The sequence below is a fragment of the Heterodontus francisci genome, chromosome 11 (genome assembly GCF_036365525.1).
Source record: "Heterodontus francisci isolate sHetFra1 chromosome 11, sHetFra1.hap1, whole genome shotgun sequence".
Lineage (NCBI taxonomy): Eukaryota > Metazoa > Chordata > Chondrichthyes > Heterodontiformes > Heterodontidae > Heterodontus > Heterodontus francisci.
In genome coordinates this window covers 30,144,562-30,164,325 of record NC_090381.1, presented here as the reverse complement: position 1 = coordinate 30,164,325, position 19,764 = coordinate 30,144,562, and the positions used below count along the sequence as shown (strand labels likewise).

General features: G+C 53.2%; 1 protein-coding gene across 5 annotated transcripts in view; it reads right to left on the bottom strand.

Moving 5' to 3' along the window:
* The window catches only part of kif1aa (kinesin family member 1Aa), a 520,143-nt gene extending 501,844 nt beyond the window's left edge, over nt 1-18,299 (bottom strand). For all 5 annotated transcript variants that reach the window (XM_068041901.1, XM_068041902.1, XM_068041905.1 and 2 more), the window contains exon 1: nt 18,004-18,299. In XM_068041901.1, the coding sequence (XP_067898002.1) occupies nt 18,004-18,126 (123 nt within the window). In that variant the 5' untranslated portion in view covers nt 18,127-18,299. The remainder of the gene's footprint in view (nt 1-18,003) is intronic.
* Between the last annotated feature and the right edge of the window lie 1,465 nt (nt 18,300-19,764).

Sequence of the window (19,764 nt, the reverse complement as noted above, 5' to 3'; positions counted from 1 at the left end):
AGCACACAGCCTATACTGTGGACACACACTGAGCTCACAGCCTATACTGGGGACACACACTTAGCACACGGCCTGTAACGGGGACACACACTGAGAACAAAACGTGTACTGGGGACACACACTGAGTACAAGGCCTTTACTGGGGACACACACTGAGCACACAGCCTGCACTGGGGACACACACTGAGGACACGCCTGTACTGGGGACACACACTGAGCACACAGCCTGTACTCTGGCAATACACTGAGCGCACAACATGTACTAGGGACACACAGTGAGCGCACAACATGTACTGGGGACACGCACTGAGCACACAACATGTACTGCGGACACACACTGAGCACACAACATGTACTGGGGACACACACTGCGCACACAACATGTACTACGGACACACACCGAGCACACAACATGTACTGGGGACACACACTGAGCACACAACATGTACTGGGGACACACACTGAGCACACAACATGTACTGGGGACACACACTGAGCACACAGCCTGTACTGGGGACAAACACTGAGCACACAACATGTACTGGGGACACACATTGAGCACACAACATGTACTGGGGACACACACTGAGCACACAACATTTACTGGGGACACACACTGAGCACACAGCCTATACTGGGGACACACACTGAGCACACAACATGTACTGGGGACACACACTGAGCACACAGCCTATACTGGGGACACACACTGAGCACACAACATGGACTGGGGACACTCACTGAGCACACAACATGTACTGGGGACACACACTGAGCACATGGCCTATACTGGGGACACACACTGAGCACACAGCCTATACTGGGGACACACACTGAGCACACGCCTGCACTGGTGACACACACTGAGCACATGCCTGTACTGGGGACACAAACTGAGTACACGGCCTGTACTTGAGACACACACTGAGTACAAAACTTGAACTGGGGACACACACTGAGTACATGAAATGTACTGGGGACACACACTGAGCACACGGCCTGCACTGGGGACACACACTGAGCACACAGCCTATACTAGGGACACACACTGAGCACACGGCCTATACTAGGGACACACACTGAGCACACGGCCTATACTGGGGACACACATTGAGCGCACGGCCTGTACTGGGGACAAACACTGAGCACACGGCCTGAACAGGGGACACACACTGAGCACAAAACTTGAACGGGGGACACACACTGAGCACACAACATGTACTGGGGACACACACTGAGCACACGGCCTATACTGGAGACACACACTGAGCACATGTCTGTACTGGGGACACACACTGAGTACATGACCTGTACTGGGGACACACACTGAGCACACGGCCTGTACTGGGGACAAACACTGAGCACACATTCTGCACTGGGGACACACACTGAGGACACACCTGTGCTGGGGACACACACTGAGCACACAGCCTGTACTAGGGACACACACTGAGGACACGGCCTGTACTGGGGACAGACACTGAGCACATGCCTGTACTGGGGACACACACTGAGCACACAACATGTACTGGGGACACAAACTAGGCACACAACACGTAGTGGGTCACAGACTGAGCACACGGCCTGTCCTGGGGACACACACAGAGCACACGGCCTGTACTGGGGACACAGACCAGGCACACAACATGTACTGGGTCACAGACTGAGCACACGGCCTGTCCTGGGGACACACACTGAGCACACGGCCTGTTCTGGGGACACACACTGAGCACACGCCTGGACTGGGGAGACACACTGAGCACACAACATGTACTGGGGACACACACTGAGCACACAGCCTATACTGTGGACACACACTGAGCTCACAGCCTATACTGGGGACACACACTTAGCACACGGCCTGTAACGGGGACACACACTGAGAACAAAATGCTCCCGGCGGAGCAGCAGGAGAAGGTAGCGACTCTTCGGTGGGTGAGTGAAGGCATCAGGAGCTGTGTTTTAAAAGTAAGTACTTACTGTTTTACTTACTGTTTTCCTTGTCTTTGAGTTTCTTTCGGCGCCGGAGGAACCGGAAGCTGGTCGGCAGCGAGGACTCCTGGGTAGGTATTTTCCTTAATGGTGCGGAGCTGAGTAAACCCGAGCCACTACACATGTAGTGTCTCCAACCCATCCTCCTCCTCTAACCTAATAATAAGACCCTTTTTACCCTCCTCCTCTAACCAAAAAGGACTGAGCAGGTAAGCTATTTACTGTTTTTGTTAATATCTATAGTTGTACTTAACTAAGGGGTAATTGAATAAAAGAAATGGCAGCCAGTGTAGTGTATTGCTCCTCCTGCAGAATGTTCGAGGTGAGGGAAACCTCCGGTGGCCCTGCCGACTTCACCTGCTGGAAGTGCATCCGTCTCCAGCTCCTATCAGACCGTGTTAGGGAATTGGAGCTGGAGCTGGATGAACTGAGGATCATTCGGGAAGCTGAGGGGTTGATAGATAGAAGCTACACGGAGGTCGTTACTCCACAAATCAAAGGCAGCTGGGTAACAGTTAGAGGTGGGAAGAGGTCAGTGCAGGGATCTCCTGTGGTCGTTCCCCTCAACAACAAGTATACAGTTTTAGATACTGTTGAGGGGGACGGCCTATCGGGGGCAGGCTGCAGTGACCGGGCCTCTGGCACGGGGTCCTGCACTGTGGCTCAGAAGGGAAGGAGGGAGAATGGGAGAGCACTAGTCATCGGGGACTCGATGGTGAGGAGTACGGACAGGCGGTTCTGTGGGCGCAGGCGAGACGCACGGATGGTTTGTTGCCTCCCTGGTGCCAGGGTCCGTGATGTTTGTGATCGCGTCTTCAGGATCCTTAAAGGGGAGGGGGAGCAGCCAGAGGTCGTGGTGCACATTGGCACCAACGACGTAGGAAGGAAGGGTGGCACAGATGTTAGAAGTGAGTTTAGGGAGTTAGGCTGGAAGCTGAAAGCTCGGACGGACAGAGTTGTTATCTCTGGTTTGTTGCCGGCGCCACGTGATAGTGAGGCTAGGAATAGGGAGAGAGCACAGCTGAACACGTGGCTGCAGGAATGGTGTAGGAGGGAGGGCTTCCAGTTCTTGGATAATTGGACTGCATTCTGGGGAAGATGGGACCTGTTCAAACAGGACGGGCTGCATCTGAACCAGAGGGGCACCAATATCCTGGGAGGGAGGTTTGCTAGTACTGTTCGGGAGGGTTTAAACTAGTTTGGGAGGGGGATGGGAACCGGACTTGTAATCCAGGGACCAGTGGGTCCACTCAGAAAGACAAAGAGTGTAGTGAGGTATTGGGGAAGGTAGCACTGTCGCAGAGGACAGATGGGCACGGAGAAGGGTTAAAGTGCGTATACTTCAACGCAAGAAGCATCAGGAATAAGGTGAGTGAATTGAAGGCGTGGATGGGCACTTGGGACTACGATGTTGTGGCCATCACTGAAACGTGGATAGGTGAGGGGGAGGAATGGTTTTTGGAGGTACCTGGTTATAGATGTTTTCATAAGATTAGGAATGGTGGTAAAAGAGGTGGGGGGGTGGCATTGTTAGTTAGAAATAGTGTAACAACTGCTGAAAGAATTTTCGAGGAGGATCTGCCGACTGAGGCACTGTGGGTTGAGGTCAGGAACAGGAAAGGAGCAGTCACCTTGATGGGAGTTTTCTATAGGCCCCCCAATAGCAGCAGGGAGGTGGAAGAGCAGATTGGGAAACAGATTTTGGAAAGGAGCAGAAGTCACAGGGTAGTAATTATGGGGGATTTCAACTTCCCAAATATTGATTGGCAACTCTTTAGATCGAATAGTTTGGATGGGGTAGTGTTTGTGCAGTATGTCCAGGAAGCTTTTCTGACTCAGTATGTAGACTGCCCGACCAGAGGGGAGGCAATATTGGATTTGGTACTAGGTAATGAACCAGGGCAAGTGATAGAGCTGTTGGTGGGCGAGCACTTTGGAGATAGTGATCACAATTCTGTAGCATTCACTGTGGTAATGGAGAGGGATAGGTATGTGCAACAGGGCAAGGTTTACAATTGGGGGAAGGGTAGATATGATGCTGTCAGGCAGGAACTGAGGAGCATAAGTTGGGAGCATATGCTGGCAGGGAAGGGCACGGTCGAAATGTGGAACTTTTTCAAGGAGCAGATAGTAGGGGCCATTGATAAGCATGTCCCTGTCAGACAGGGAAGGGATGGTCATGTGAGGGAACCGTGGTTGACAAGAGAGGTTGAGAGTCTTGTTAGGAAGAAGAAGGATGCGTATATAAAGTTGAGGAAAAAGGGCACAGGCATAGCTCTGGAGGGATACAAGATGGCCAGGAAGGATCTGAAGAAAGGGATTAGGAGAGCTAAGAGAGGGCATGAAAAATGCTTGGCGGGTAGGATAAAAGAAAACCCCAAGGCCTTTTACGCGTATGTCAGAAATATGAGGATGACTAGGGGGACCGTAGGTCCGGTCAAGGACAATAGCGGGAGACTGTGTGTTGAGCCGGAAGAGATAAGTGAGGTTTTGAATGAGTACTTCTCTTCGGTATTTACGAATGAGAAGGGGTGTATTACTGAAGAGGACGGTGGGAAGCAGACTGGTAAGCTCGAGGAAGTGCTCGTTAGGAGGGAAGATGTGTTGGGGTTTTTGAATAACTTGAAGATAGACAAGTCTCCCGGGCCTGACGGGGTATATCCAAGGATGTTATGGGAAGCAAGGGATGAAATTGCAGAGCCGCTGGCAATGATCTTTTCATCTTCTCTGCTGACGGGGGTGGTACCAGGTGATTGGAGGGTGGCAAATGTTGTGCCCCTGTTCAAGAAAGGGAATAGGAACAACCCTGGGAATTACAGGCCAGTTAGTCTTACTTCGGTGGTAGGCAAGTTGATGGAAAAGGTGCTGAGGGATAGGATTTCTGAGCATCTGGAAAGACACTGCTTGATTCGGGACAGTCAGCACGGTTTTGTGAGGGGTAGGTCTTGCCTCACAAGCCTGATTGAATTCTTTGAGCAGGTGACCAAGCAAGTGGATGAGGGTAAACCAGTGGATGTGGTGTACATGGATTTTAGTAAGGCATTTGATAAGGTCCCCCATGGTAGACTTATGGAGAAAGTCAGGAGGCATGGGATAGTGGGGAATGTGGCCAGTTGGATTAAGAATTGGCTAACTGATAGAAGGCAGAGAGTGGTCTTAGATGGTAAATACTCAGCCTGGAGCCCAGTTACCAGTGGCGTGCCGCAGGGATCAGTTCTGGGTCCTCTCCTGTTTGTGATTTTTATTAACGACTTGGATGAGGAAGTCGAAGGGTGGGTCAGTAAATTTGCAGATGATACAAAGGTTGGTGGAGTTGTGGATACCGAGGAGGGCTATTGTCGTCTGCAAAGGGACTTGGATAGGTTGCAGTGCTGGGCTGAAAAGTGGCAGATGGAGTTTAACCCTGAAAAGTGTGAGGTCGTCCATTTTGGAAGGACAAACATGAATGCAAAATACTGGGTTAACGGTAGGGTTCTTGGGCATGTGGAGGAGCAGAGAGACCTTGGGGTCTATGTGCATAGATCATTGAAAGTTGCAACTCAAGTGGATAGGGCTGTGAAGAAGGCATATGGGGTGTTAGCGTTCATTAGCAGAGGGATTGAATTTAAGAGCCGTGAGGTGATGATGCAGCTGTACAGGACCTTGGTAAGGCCTCATTTGGAGTACTGTGTGCAGTTCTGGTCGCCTCATTTTAGGAAGGATGTGGAAGCCTTGGAGAGGGTGCAGAGGAGATTTACCAGGATGTTGCCTGGAATGGAGAATAAGTCTTACGAGGAAAGGCTGAACATTCTAGGCCTCTTCTCATTAGAAAGGAGAAGGATGAGGGGTGACATGATAGAGGTTTATAAGATGATCAGGGGAATAGATAGGGTAGACAGTCAGAAACTTTTTCCCCGGGTGGAGCAAAGCGTTACAAGGGGTCATAAATTTAAGGTGAAGGGTGGGAGATATAAGGGGGATGTCAGGGGAAGGTTCTTTACCCAGAGAGTGGTCGAGGCATGGAATGCCTTGCCCGGGGAAGTTGTTGAGTCAGAAACTTTAGGGACTTTCAAAAGGCTTTTGGATAGGTATATGGATAAAGGAGAATGATGGGGTATAGATTAAATTGTCCTTGACAGAGGACAAAGGATCGGCACATCATTGTGGGCCGAAGGGCCTGTTCTGTGCTGTATGTTCTATGTTCTATGTTCTATGTTCTATGGGGACACACACTGAGTACAAGGCCTTTACTGGGGACACACACTGAGCACACAGCCTGCACTGGGGACACACACTGAGGACACGCCTGTACTGGGGACACACACTGAGCACACAGCCTGTACTCTGGCAATACACTGAGCGCACAACATGTACTAGGGACACACAGTGAGCGCACAACATGTACTGGGGACACGCACTGAGCACACAACATGTACTGCGGACACACACTGAGCACACAACATGTACTGGGAACACACACTGCGCACACAACATGTACTACGGACACACACCGAGCACACAACATGTACTGGGGACACACACTGAGCACACAGCCTGCACTGGGGACACACACTGAGCACACGCCTGTACTGGGGACACACACTGAGCACATGCCTGGACTGGGGACACACTCTGAGTGCACGGCCTGTACTGGGGACACACAATGAGCACAAAACTTGTACTGGGGACACACACTGAGCACACAGCCTATAGTAGGAGAACAACACTGAGCACACGGCCCATACTGGGGACACACACTGAGCACACGCCTGTACTGGGGACACAGACTGAGCGCACAACATGTACTGGGGACACACACTGAGCACACAACATGTACTGGGGAAACAGACTGAGCACACGGCCTGTACTGGGGACACACACTGAGCACATGGCCTGTTCTGGGGACACACACTGAGCACACGCCTGTACTGGGGACACACACTGAGCACACGGCCTGCACTGGGGACACACACTGAGCACACAACATGTACTGGGGACACACACTGAGCACACGGCCTATACTGGGGACACACACTGAGCACACAGCCTATACTGGGGACACACACTGAGCACAAAACATGAACTGGGGACACAAACTGAGCACACGCCTATACTGGGGACACACACTGAGCACATGCCTGCACTGGGGACACACACTGAGCACACAACATGTACAGGGGACACATACTGACCACACAGCGTGTACTGGGGTCACACACTGAGCACACAACAAGTACTGGGGACACACACTGAGCACACAACAAGTACTGGGGACACACACTGAGTACACGGCCTGGACTTGAGACACACACTGAGTACAAAACTTGAACTGGGGACACACACTGAGTACATGACCTGTACTGGGGACACACACTGAGCACACGACCTGTACTGGGGACACAAACTGAATGCACGGCCTGTACTGGGGACACACACTGAGCACACGGCCTGTACTGGGGACACACACTGAGCACACGACCTGTACTGGGGACACACACTGAGCACACAACATGTACTGGGGACACACACTGAGCACACGGCCTGCACTGGGGACACACACTGAGCACACAGCCTATACTAGGGACACACACTGAGCACACGGCCTATACTAGGGACACACACTGAGCACACGGCCTATACTGGGGACACACATTGAGCGCACGGCCTGTACTGGGGACAAACACTGAGCACACGGCCTGAACAGGGGACACACACTGAGCACAAAACTTGAACGGGGGACACACACTGAGTACACGACCTGTACTGGGGACACACACTGAGTACACGACCTGTACTGGGGACACACACTGAGCACACGGCCTGTACTTGGGACACTCACTGAGCACACGGCCTGTACTGGGGACACACACTGAGCACACAACATGTACTGGGGACACACACTGAGCACACGGCCTATACTGGGGACACACACTGAGCACACGGCCTGCACTGGGGACACACACTGAGGACACGCCTGTACTGGGGACACACACTGAGCACACAGCCTATACTAGGGACACACACTGAGCACACGGCCTATACTGGGGACACACACTGAGCACACGGCCTGCACTGGGGACACACACTGAGGACACGCCTGTACTGGGGACACACACTGAGCACACAGCCTATACTGGGGTCACACAATGAGCACACAACATGTACTGAGGACACACACTGAGCACACAACATGTACTGGGGACACACACTGAGCACACGGCCTATACTGGAGACACACACTGAGCACATGTCTGTACTGGGGACACACACTGAGTACACGGCCTGTACTGGGGACACACACTGAGCACACGGCCTGCACTGGGGACACACACTGAGCACACGGCCTATACTGGGGTCACACAATGAGCACACAACATGTACTGAGGACACACACTGAGCACACAACATGTACTGGGGACACACACTGAGCACACGGCCTATACTGGAGACACACACTGAGCACATGTCTGTACTGGGGACACACACTGAGTACACGGCCTGTACTGGAGACACACACTGAGCACACAACTTGAACTGGGGACACACACTGAGTACATGACCTGTACTGGGGACACACACTGAGCACACGGCCTGTACTGGGGACAAACACTGAGCACACGGCCTGAACAGGGGACACACACTGAGCACAAAACTTGAACGGGGGACACACACTGAGCACACAACATGTACTGGGGACACACACTGAGCACACGGCCTATACTGGAGACACACACTGAGCACATGTCTGTACTGGGGACACACACTGAGTACATGACCTGTACTGGGGACACACACTGAGCACACGGCCTGTACTGGGGACAAACACTGAGCACACGGCCTGAACAGGGGACACACACTGAGCACAAAACTTGAACGGGGGACACACACTGAGTACACGGCCTGTACTGGGGACACACACTGAGCACACGGCCTGCACTGGGGACACACACTGAGGACACGCCTGTACTGGGGACACACACTGAGCACACAGCCTGTACTGGGGACACACACTGAGGACACGGCCTGTACTGGGGACACACACTGAGCACATGCCTGTACTGGGGACACACATTAAGCATACAGCCGATACTGGGGTCACACAATGAGTACACGACCTGTACTGAGGACACACACTGAGCACACAACATGTACTGGGGACACACACTGAGCACACAGCCTATACTGGGGTCACACAATGAGCACACAACATGTACTGAGGACACACACTGAGCACACAACATGTACTGGGGACACACACTGAGCACACGGCCTATACTGGGGACACACACTGAGCACACAGCCTATACTGGGGACACACACTGAGCACAAAACATGAACTGGGGACACAAACTGAGCGCACAGCCTATACTGGGGACACACACTGAGCACATGCCTGCACTGGTGACACACACTGAGCACATGCCTGTGCTGGGGACACACACTGAGCACACGGCCTATACTGGAGACACACACTGAGCACAAAACTTGAACTGGGGACACACACTGAGTACATGACCTGCACTGGTGACATACACTGAGCACATGCCTGTACTGGGGACACACACTGAGCACACAGCCTATACTAGGGACACACACTGAGCACACGGCCTATACTAGGGACACACACTGAGCACACGGCCTAAACTGGGGACACACATTGAGCGCACGGCCTAAACTGAGGACAAACACTGAGCCCACGGCCTGTACTGGGGACACACACTGAGCACACGGCCTGTACTTGGGACACTCACTGAGCGCACGGCCTGTACTGGGGACAAACACTGAGCACACAACATGTACTGGGGACACACACTGAGCACACGGCCTATACTGGGGACACACACTGAGCACACAACATGGACTGGGGACACACACTGAGCACACAACATGTACTGGGGACACACACTGAGCACACGGCCTATACTGGGGACACACACTGAGCACACAGCCTATACTGGGGACACACACTGAGCACACAACATGGACTGGGGACACACACTGAGCACACAACATGTACTGGGGACACACACTGAGCACACAACATGTACTGAGGACACACACTGAGCACACAACATGTACTGGGGACACACACTGAGCACACGGCCTATACTGGAGACACACACTGAGCACATGTCTGTACTGGGGACACACACTGAGTACACGGCCTGTACTGGAGACACACACTGAGCACACAACTTGAACTGGGGACACACACTGAGTACATGACCTGTACTGGGGACACACACTGAGCACACGGCCTGTACTGGGGACAAACACTGAGCACACGGCCTGAACAGGGGACACACACTGAGCACAAAACTTGAACGGGGGACACACACTGAGCACACAACATGTACTGGGGACACACACTGAGCACACGGCCTATACTGGAGACACACACTGAGCACATGTCTGTACTGGGGACACACACTGAGTACATGACCTGTACTGGGGACACACACTGAGCACACGGCCTGTACTGGGGACAAACACTGAGCACACGGCCTGAACAGGGGACACACACTGAGCACAAAACTTGAACGGGGGACACACACTGAGTACACGGCCTGTACTGGGGACACACACTGAGCACACGGCCTGCACTGGGGACACACACTGAGGACACGCCTGTACTGGGGACACACACTGAGCACACAGCCTGTACTGGGGACACACACTGAGGACACGGCCTGTACTGGGGACACACACTGAGCACATGCCTGTACTGGGGACACACATTAAGCATACAGCCGATACTGGGGTCACACAATGAGTACACGACCTGTACTGAGGACACACACTGAGCACACAACATGTACTGGGGACACACACTGAGCACACAGCCTATACTGGGGTCACACAATGAGCACACAACATGTACTGAGGACACACACTGAGCACACAACATGTACTGGGGACACACACTGAGCACACGGCCTATACTGGGGACACACACTGAGCACACAGCCTATACTGGGGACACACACTGAGCACAAAACATGAACTGGGGACACAAACTGAGCGCACAGCCTATACTGGGGACACACACTGAGCACATGCCTGCACTGGTGACACACACTGAGCACATGCCTGTGCTGGGGACACACACTGAGCACACGGCCTATACTGGAGACACACACTGAGCACAAAACTTGAACTGGGGACACACACTGAGTACATGACCTGCACTGGTGACATACACTGAGCACATGCCTGTACTGGGGACACACACTGAGCACACAGCCTATACTAGGGACACACACTGAGCACACGGCCTATACTAGGGACACACACTGAGCACACGGCCTAAACTGGGGACACACATTGAGCGCACGGCCTAAACTGAGGACAAACACTGAGCCCACGGCCTGTACTGGGGACACACACTGAGCACACGGCCTGTACTTGGGACACTCACTGAGCGCACGGCCTGTACTGGGGACAAACACTGAGCACACAACATGTACTGGGGACACACACTGAGCACACGGCCTATACTGGGGACACACACTGAGCACACAACATGGACTGGGGACACACACTGAGCACACAACATGTACTGGGGACACACACTGAGCACACGGCCTATACTGGGGACACACACTGAGCACACAGCCTATACTGGGGACACACACTGAGCACACAACATGGACTGGGGACACACACTGAGCACACAACATGTACTGGGGACACACACTGAGCACACGGCCTATACTGGGGACACACACTGAGCACACAACATGTACTGGGGACACACACTGAGCACACGGCCTATACTGGGGACACACACTGAGCACACAACATGTACTGGGGACACACACTGAGCACACAACATGTACTGGGGACACACACTGAGCACACAACATGTACTGGGGACACACACTGAGCACACAGCCTGTACTGGGGACAAACACTGAGCACACAACATGTACTGGGGACACACATTGAGCACACAACATGTACTGGGGACACACACTGAGCACACAACATTTACTGGGGACACACACTGAGCACACAGCCTATACTGGGGACACACACTGAGCACACAACATGTACTGGGGACACACACTGAGCACACAGCCTATACTGGGGACACACACTGAGCACACAACATGTACTGGGGACACACACTGAGCACACGGCCTATACTGGGGACACACACTGAGCACACAGCCTATACTGGGGACACACACTGAGCACACGCCTGCACTGGTGACACACACTGAGCACATGCCTGTACTGGGGACACAAACTGAGTACACGGCCTGTACTTGAGACACACACTGAGTACAAAACTTGAACTGGGGACACACACTGAGTACATGAAATGTACTGGGGACACACACTGAGCACACGGCCTGCACTGGGGACACACACTGAGCACACAGCCTATACTAGGGACACACACTGAGCACACGGCCTATACTAGGGACACACACTGAGCACACGGCCTATACTGGGGACACACATTGAGCGCACGGCCTGTACTGGGGACAAACACTGAGCACACGGCCTGAACAGGGGACACACACTGAGCACACGGCCTGTACTGGGGACAAACACTGAGCACACATTCTGCACTGGGGACACACACTGAGGACACACCTGTGCTGGGGACACACACTGAGCACACAGCCTGTACTAGGGACACACACTGAGCACACAACATGTACTGGGGACACAAACTAGGCACACAACACGTAGTGGGTCACAGACTGAGCACATGGCCTGTCCTGGGGACACACACAGAGCACACGGCCTGTACTGGGGACACAGACCAGGCACACAACATGTACTGGGTCACAGACTGAGCACACGGCCTGTCCTGGGGACACACACTGAGCACACGGCCTGTTCTGGGGACACACACTGAGCACACGCCTGGACTGGGGAGACACACTGAGCACACAACATGTACTGGGGACACACACTGAGCACACAGCCTATACTGTGGACACACACTGAGCTCACAGCCTATACTGGGGACACACACTTAGCACACGGCCTGTAACGGGGACACACACTGAGAACAAAACGTGTACTGGGGACACACACTGAGTACAAGGCCTTTACTGGGGACACACACTGAGCACACAGCCTGCACTGGGGACACACACTGAGGACACGCCTGTACTGGGGACACACACTGAGCACACAGCCTGTACTCTGGCAATACACTGAGCGCACAACATGTACTAGGGACACACAGTGAGCGCACAACATGTACTGGGGACACGCACTGAGCACACAACATGTACTGCGGACACACACTGAGCACACAACATGTACTGGGGACACACACTGCGCACACAACATGTACTACGGACACACACCGATCACACAACATGTACTGGGGACACACACTGAGCACACAGCCTGCACTGGGGACACACACTGAGCACACGCCTGTACTGGGGACACACACTGAGCACATGCCTGGACTGGGGACACACTCTGAGTGCACGGCCTGTACTGGGGACACACAATGAGCACAAAACTTGTACTGGGGACACACACTGAGCACACAGCCTATAGTAGGAGAACAACACTGAGCACACGGCCCATACTGGGGACACACACTGAGCACACGCCTGTACTGGGGACACAGACTGAGCGCACAACATGTACTGGGGACACACACTGAGCACACAACATGTACTGGGGAAACAGACTGAGCACACGGCCTGTACTGGGGACACACACTGAGCACACGGCCTGTTCTGGGGACACACACTGAGCACACGCCTGTACTGGGGACACACACTGAGCACACGGCCTGCACTGGGGACACACACTGAGCACACAACATGTACTGGGGACACACACTGAGCACACGGCCTATACTGGGGACACACACTGAGCACACAGCCTATACTGGGGACACACACTGAGCACAAAACATGAACTGGGGACACAAACTGAGCACATGCCTATACTGGGGACACACACTGAGCACATGCCTGCACTGGGGACACACACTGAGCACACAACATGTACAGGGGACACATACTGACCACACAGCGTGTACTGGGGGCACACACTGAGCACACAACAAGTACTGGGGACACACACTGAGCACACAACAAGTACTGGGGACACACACTGAGCACACGGCCTGGACTTGAGACACACACTGAGTACAAAACTTGAACTGGGGACACACACTGAGTACATGACCTGTACTGGGGACACACACTGAGCACACGACCTGTACTGGGGACACAAACTGAATGCACGGCCTGTACTGGGGACACACACTGAGCACACGGCCTGTACTGGGGACACACACTGAGCACACGACCTGTACTGGGGACACACACTGAGCACACAACATGTACTGGGGACACACACTGAGCACACGGCCTGCACTGGGGACACACACTGAGCACACAGCCTATACTAGGGACACACACTGAGCACACGGCCTATACTAGGGACACACACTGAGCACACGGCCTATACTGGGGACACACATTGAGCGCACGGCCTGTACTGGGGACAAACACTGAGCACACGGCCTGAACAGGGGACACACACTGAGCACAAAACTTGAACGGGGGACACACACTGAGTACACGACCTGTACTGGGGACAAACACTGAGCACACGGCCTGAACAGGGGACACACACTGAGCACAAAACTTGAACGGGGGACACACACTGAGTACACGACCTGTACTGGGGACACACACTGAGTACACGACCTGTACTGGGGACACACACTGAGCACACGGCCTGTACTTGGGACACTCACTGAGCACACGGCCTGTACTGGGGACACACACTGAGCACACAACATGTACTGGGGACACACACTGAGCACACGGCCTATACTGGGGACACACACTGAGTACACAGCCTATACTGGGGACACACACTGAGCACGCGGCCTATACTGGGGACACACACTGAGTACACAGCCTATACTGGGGACACACACTGTGCAAACGCCTACACTGGTGACACACACTGAGCACATGTCTGTACTGGGGACACACCCTGAGTACACGGCCTGTACTGGAGACACACACTGAGCACACAACGTGAACTGGGGACACACACTGAGTACATGACCTGTACTGGGGACACACACTGAGCACACGGCCTGCACTGGGGACACACACTGAGCACACGGCCTATACTAGGGACACACACTGAGCACACGGCCTATACTGGGGACACACATTGAGCGCACAACGTGAACTGGGGACACACACTGAGTACACGACCTGTACTGGGGACACATACTGAATGCACGGCCTGTACTGGGGACACACACTGAGCACACGGCCTGTACTGGGGACACTCACTGATCACACGGCCTGTACTGGGGACAAACACTGAGCACACAGCCTGCACTGGGGACACACACTGAGGACACGCCTGTACTGGGGACACACACTGAGCACACAGCCTGTACTAGGGACACACACTGAGGACACGGCCTGTACTGGGGACAGACACTGAGCACATGCCTGTACTGGGGACACACACTGAGCACACAACATGTACTGGGGACACAAACTAGGCACACAACACGTAGTGGGTCACAGACTGAGCACACGGCCTGTCCTGGGGACACACACAGAGCACACGGCCTGTACTGGGGACACAGACCAGGCACACAACATGTACTGGGTCACAGACTGAGCACACGGCCTGTCCTGGGGACACACACTGAGCACACGGCCTGTTCTGGGGACACACACTGAGCACACGCCTGGACTGGGGAGACACACTGAGCACACAACATGTACTGGGGACACACACTGAGCACACAACATGTACTGGGGACACACACTGAGCACACAGCCTATACTGTGGACACACACTGAGCACACAGCCTATACTGGGGACACACACTTAGCACACGGCCTGTACCGGGGACACACACTGAGAACAAAACGTGTACTGGGGACACACACTGAGTACAAGGCCTTTACTGGGGACACACACTGAGCACACAGCCTGCACTGGGGACACACACTGAGGACACGCCTGTACTGGGGACACACACTGAGCACACAGCCTGTACTGGGGACACACACTGAGGACACGGCCTGTACTGGGGACACACACTGAGCACATGCCTGTACTGGGGACACACACTGAGCATACAGCCGATACTGGGGTCACACAATGAGTACACGACCTGTACTGGGGACACACACTGAGCACACGGCCTATACTGGGGTCACACAATGAGCACACAACATGTACTGAGGACACACACTGAGCACACAACATGTGCTGGGGACACACACTGAACACACAGCGTGTACTGGGGGCACACACTGAGCACACAACAAGTACTGGGGACACACACTGAGCACATGCATGAACTGGGGACACACACTTTGCACACAACAAGTACTGGGGACACACACTGAGCACACAACATATACTGGGAAACACACTGAGCACACAGCCTGTACTGGGTACACACACCAAGCACTCAGCCTGTACTGGAGCAACACACTAAGCACACGCCTGTACTGGGGACGCAGACTGAGAACACAACCTGCACTGGGGACACACAATGAGCACAAAACAAGAACTGAGGACACACACTGAATACACGGCCTGTAATGGGGACACACGCTGAGTTCACGTCCTGTACTGGGGGGACACACTGAGCACACGGCCTGTACTTGGGACACACAATGAGCACATGCCTGTACTGGGGACACACACTGAGTACACGGCCTGTACTGGGGACACACACTGAGCACACGCCTGTACTGGGGACACACACTGAGCACACGCCTGTACTGGGGACACACACTGAGGACATGACCTGTACTGTGGACACATACTGAGCACACGGCCTGTACTGGGGACACACACTGAGCACACGCCTGTACTGGGGACACACACTGAGGACATGACCTGTACTGTGGACACACACTGAGGACATGACCTGTACTGTGGACACACACTGAGCGCACGGCCAGGACTGGGGAAACACAATGAGCGTACGGCCTGTATTGGGGACACACACTGAGTGCACAGCCTGTACTGGGGACACACACTGAGCCCATGACCTGTACTGGGGAAACACAATGAGCGTACGGCCTGTATTGGGGACACACACTAAGTGCACAGCCTGTACTGGGGACACACACTGATTACACGGCCTGCACTGGAGACAGACACTGAGCACAAAACATGAACTGGGGACACACACTGAGTACACGGCCTGTACTGGGGACACACACTGAGCACAAGACTTGAACTGGGGCACACACTGAGTACACGACCTGTACTGGGGACACACAGTGAGCACACAGCCTGCCCTGGGGACACACACTGAGCGCACGGCCTGTACTGGGGATACACACTGAACACAAAACATGTACTGGGGACACACACTGAGTACACGGCCTGTACTGGGGACACACACTGAGCACAAGACTTGAACTGGGGCACACACTGAGTACACGACCTGTACTGGGGACACACACTGAGCGCACGGCCTGTACTGGGGACACTCACTGAGCGCACGGACTGTACTGGGGATAAACACTGAGCACACAGCCTGTACTGGGGACACACACTGAGCACACAGCCTATACTGTGGACACACACTGAGCATACGGCCTGTACTGGGGACACATACTGAGCGCACGGCCTGTACTGGGGAAACACAATGAGCGTACGGCCTGTATTGGGGACACACACTGAAGGCACAGCCTGTACTGTTGACACACACTGAGCGCACAGCCTGCACTGGGGACTCACACTGAGCACATGGCCTCTACTGGAGACACACACTGAGCACACGGCGTGCACTGGTGACTGACACTGAGCACAAAACCTGAACTGGAGACATACACTGAGCTCACGGCCTGTACTGGGGACACACACTGAGCACACAGCCTGCACTGGAGACACACACTGAATCCACCGTTTGTACTGTGGTGGTATCATTCCATCGTGCTTTTACCATTAACTGTTGAAAGTAAAATTAGTTGATTATGATGCCGTGGTGTCGTGGTTAAGATCCTGTGTCAGCCGACTCTCAGGTTTTACCTGTGGGATTATTCCCTGCTGCTCCTTCTCCTGTTTGCCCATCATGGTGTAGGATTTCCCGGCCCCAGTCTGCCCATAGGCGAAGATACACACATTGTAGCCCTCGAAGGCATGCTCCAGCATCTCCTCCCCAATGTCCTGGTACACCTGCTGCTGCGAGGCATAGTTGATGTCGGCGGGCTGGAATCAAGGTACCAGATGGTCATGATTAGAACTGGGCTCGGCCTCCTCCTTCATAACTCCTCCCGCCAATCACCCATAAATTTACTGCATTTGTCTTCAAACGTTGCTGCCATTAACACATGGACAAGCCAAGGTATACTATATCTGGAGTTTCATATGTTGCCAGGTGCTTGATTTATACCTTGTGTAAAGGTGAGCACAGAGGGGCTGTAGGTCAATCATTCATTAACAAGGAGGTCATGATCTCAACAGAACACATACTCCAAGGTCAGGTACAGCACAGTTTAAGTACAGAGTAAAGTTCCCTCTACACTGTCCCATCAAACACACTCAGGTCAGTTACAACATAGGTTAGACACACAGTAAAGCTCCATTTATACTGCGAATGGCTCGGGTTGGATCGGGATGTTGGTGGGGGGAGGTGATTTAAGAGCTCCTTGCTTCCCTCTGCTCTGCACAGCGAGGTGAAGGTGGACTACATACCGTGGTGTGGGACCAGTAGGAATAGTCAAAGTTGAAACTCTTGGGGGCTTCCTTGGGCTGCTTCGGGTTAACAATTGCTGCAAGAGAGAGAGACAAAAAAAAAAGGAAATGATGTGTCAAAGTACCATTCAAACAATTTCCACCTGACATAATCACACTTAATGTAGTGAGACACTCCAAGGCATTTCACAAATGATGGGGCAAGCAGGCAATGGGCAGGAGTCAGAAGAAGTGATGGAAGGGTTGGTGCAAAAGGTTTCTTTGCGTCTCAGTTGGTAGTATTCTTGCCTCAGAATCAAAAGGATGTTGGTTCAAGACCCACCGCATCCAGGCTGACGCCCCAGTGCAGAGGTGCAGCCTTTCAGATGAGATGCTGAACTGAGGCTCCGCCTACCCTTTCAGGTGGACGTTAAAGATCCCATAGCACAATTGGGTAGAAGGGCAGGGGAGTTCTCCCTGGTGTCCTAGCCAATATTTATCCCTCACCCAACATTACTAAAATACATAATCTGGTCATTTATCTCATTGTTGTCTGTGGGAGCTTGCTGTGTGCAAACTGGCTGCTGCATTTTCTGCATTCCAACAGTGCCTACATTTAAAAGTATTGAATGGCACATAAGACAATGCACCAGGAAGGCAATCAGTTCGTTCTGTGGAATCCCATCACCAACGGTATGAGCAGTGTACCATCTCTTTCTCGCTGCATTGTTCAGCTGTTGTTTCTTTTAAACCTTCAGATCCATTGCAAAAAGAGTGCAACTAAAACTCTGTCTAAAAACAACGTGCTAAAATTGAATTGAAGAGTGGGTTGGAAACTTTCCGGCAGGACGTACCCCCTCACACTACTGCAGCAGGGTGGGAAAAGGAAACCAGGCAGATAATCTACATTTAAGTTCCAGAACTGCCTGCTGGTAAACTGGTGCAGGATTTCAGGAGAGGCAGTACCTCATTTAATGGGCTGCGTTCATGGTGTTGCCCTGGGAGTCCTCAACATTGACTCGCGGTCTGATGGCATCAAGCCAAACACGGGCAGGAAACCTCCTGCTGATTACCACCTACTGCCACCCACCCACCCCCCCCTCAACCTCCCTTCGG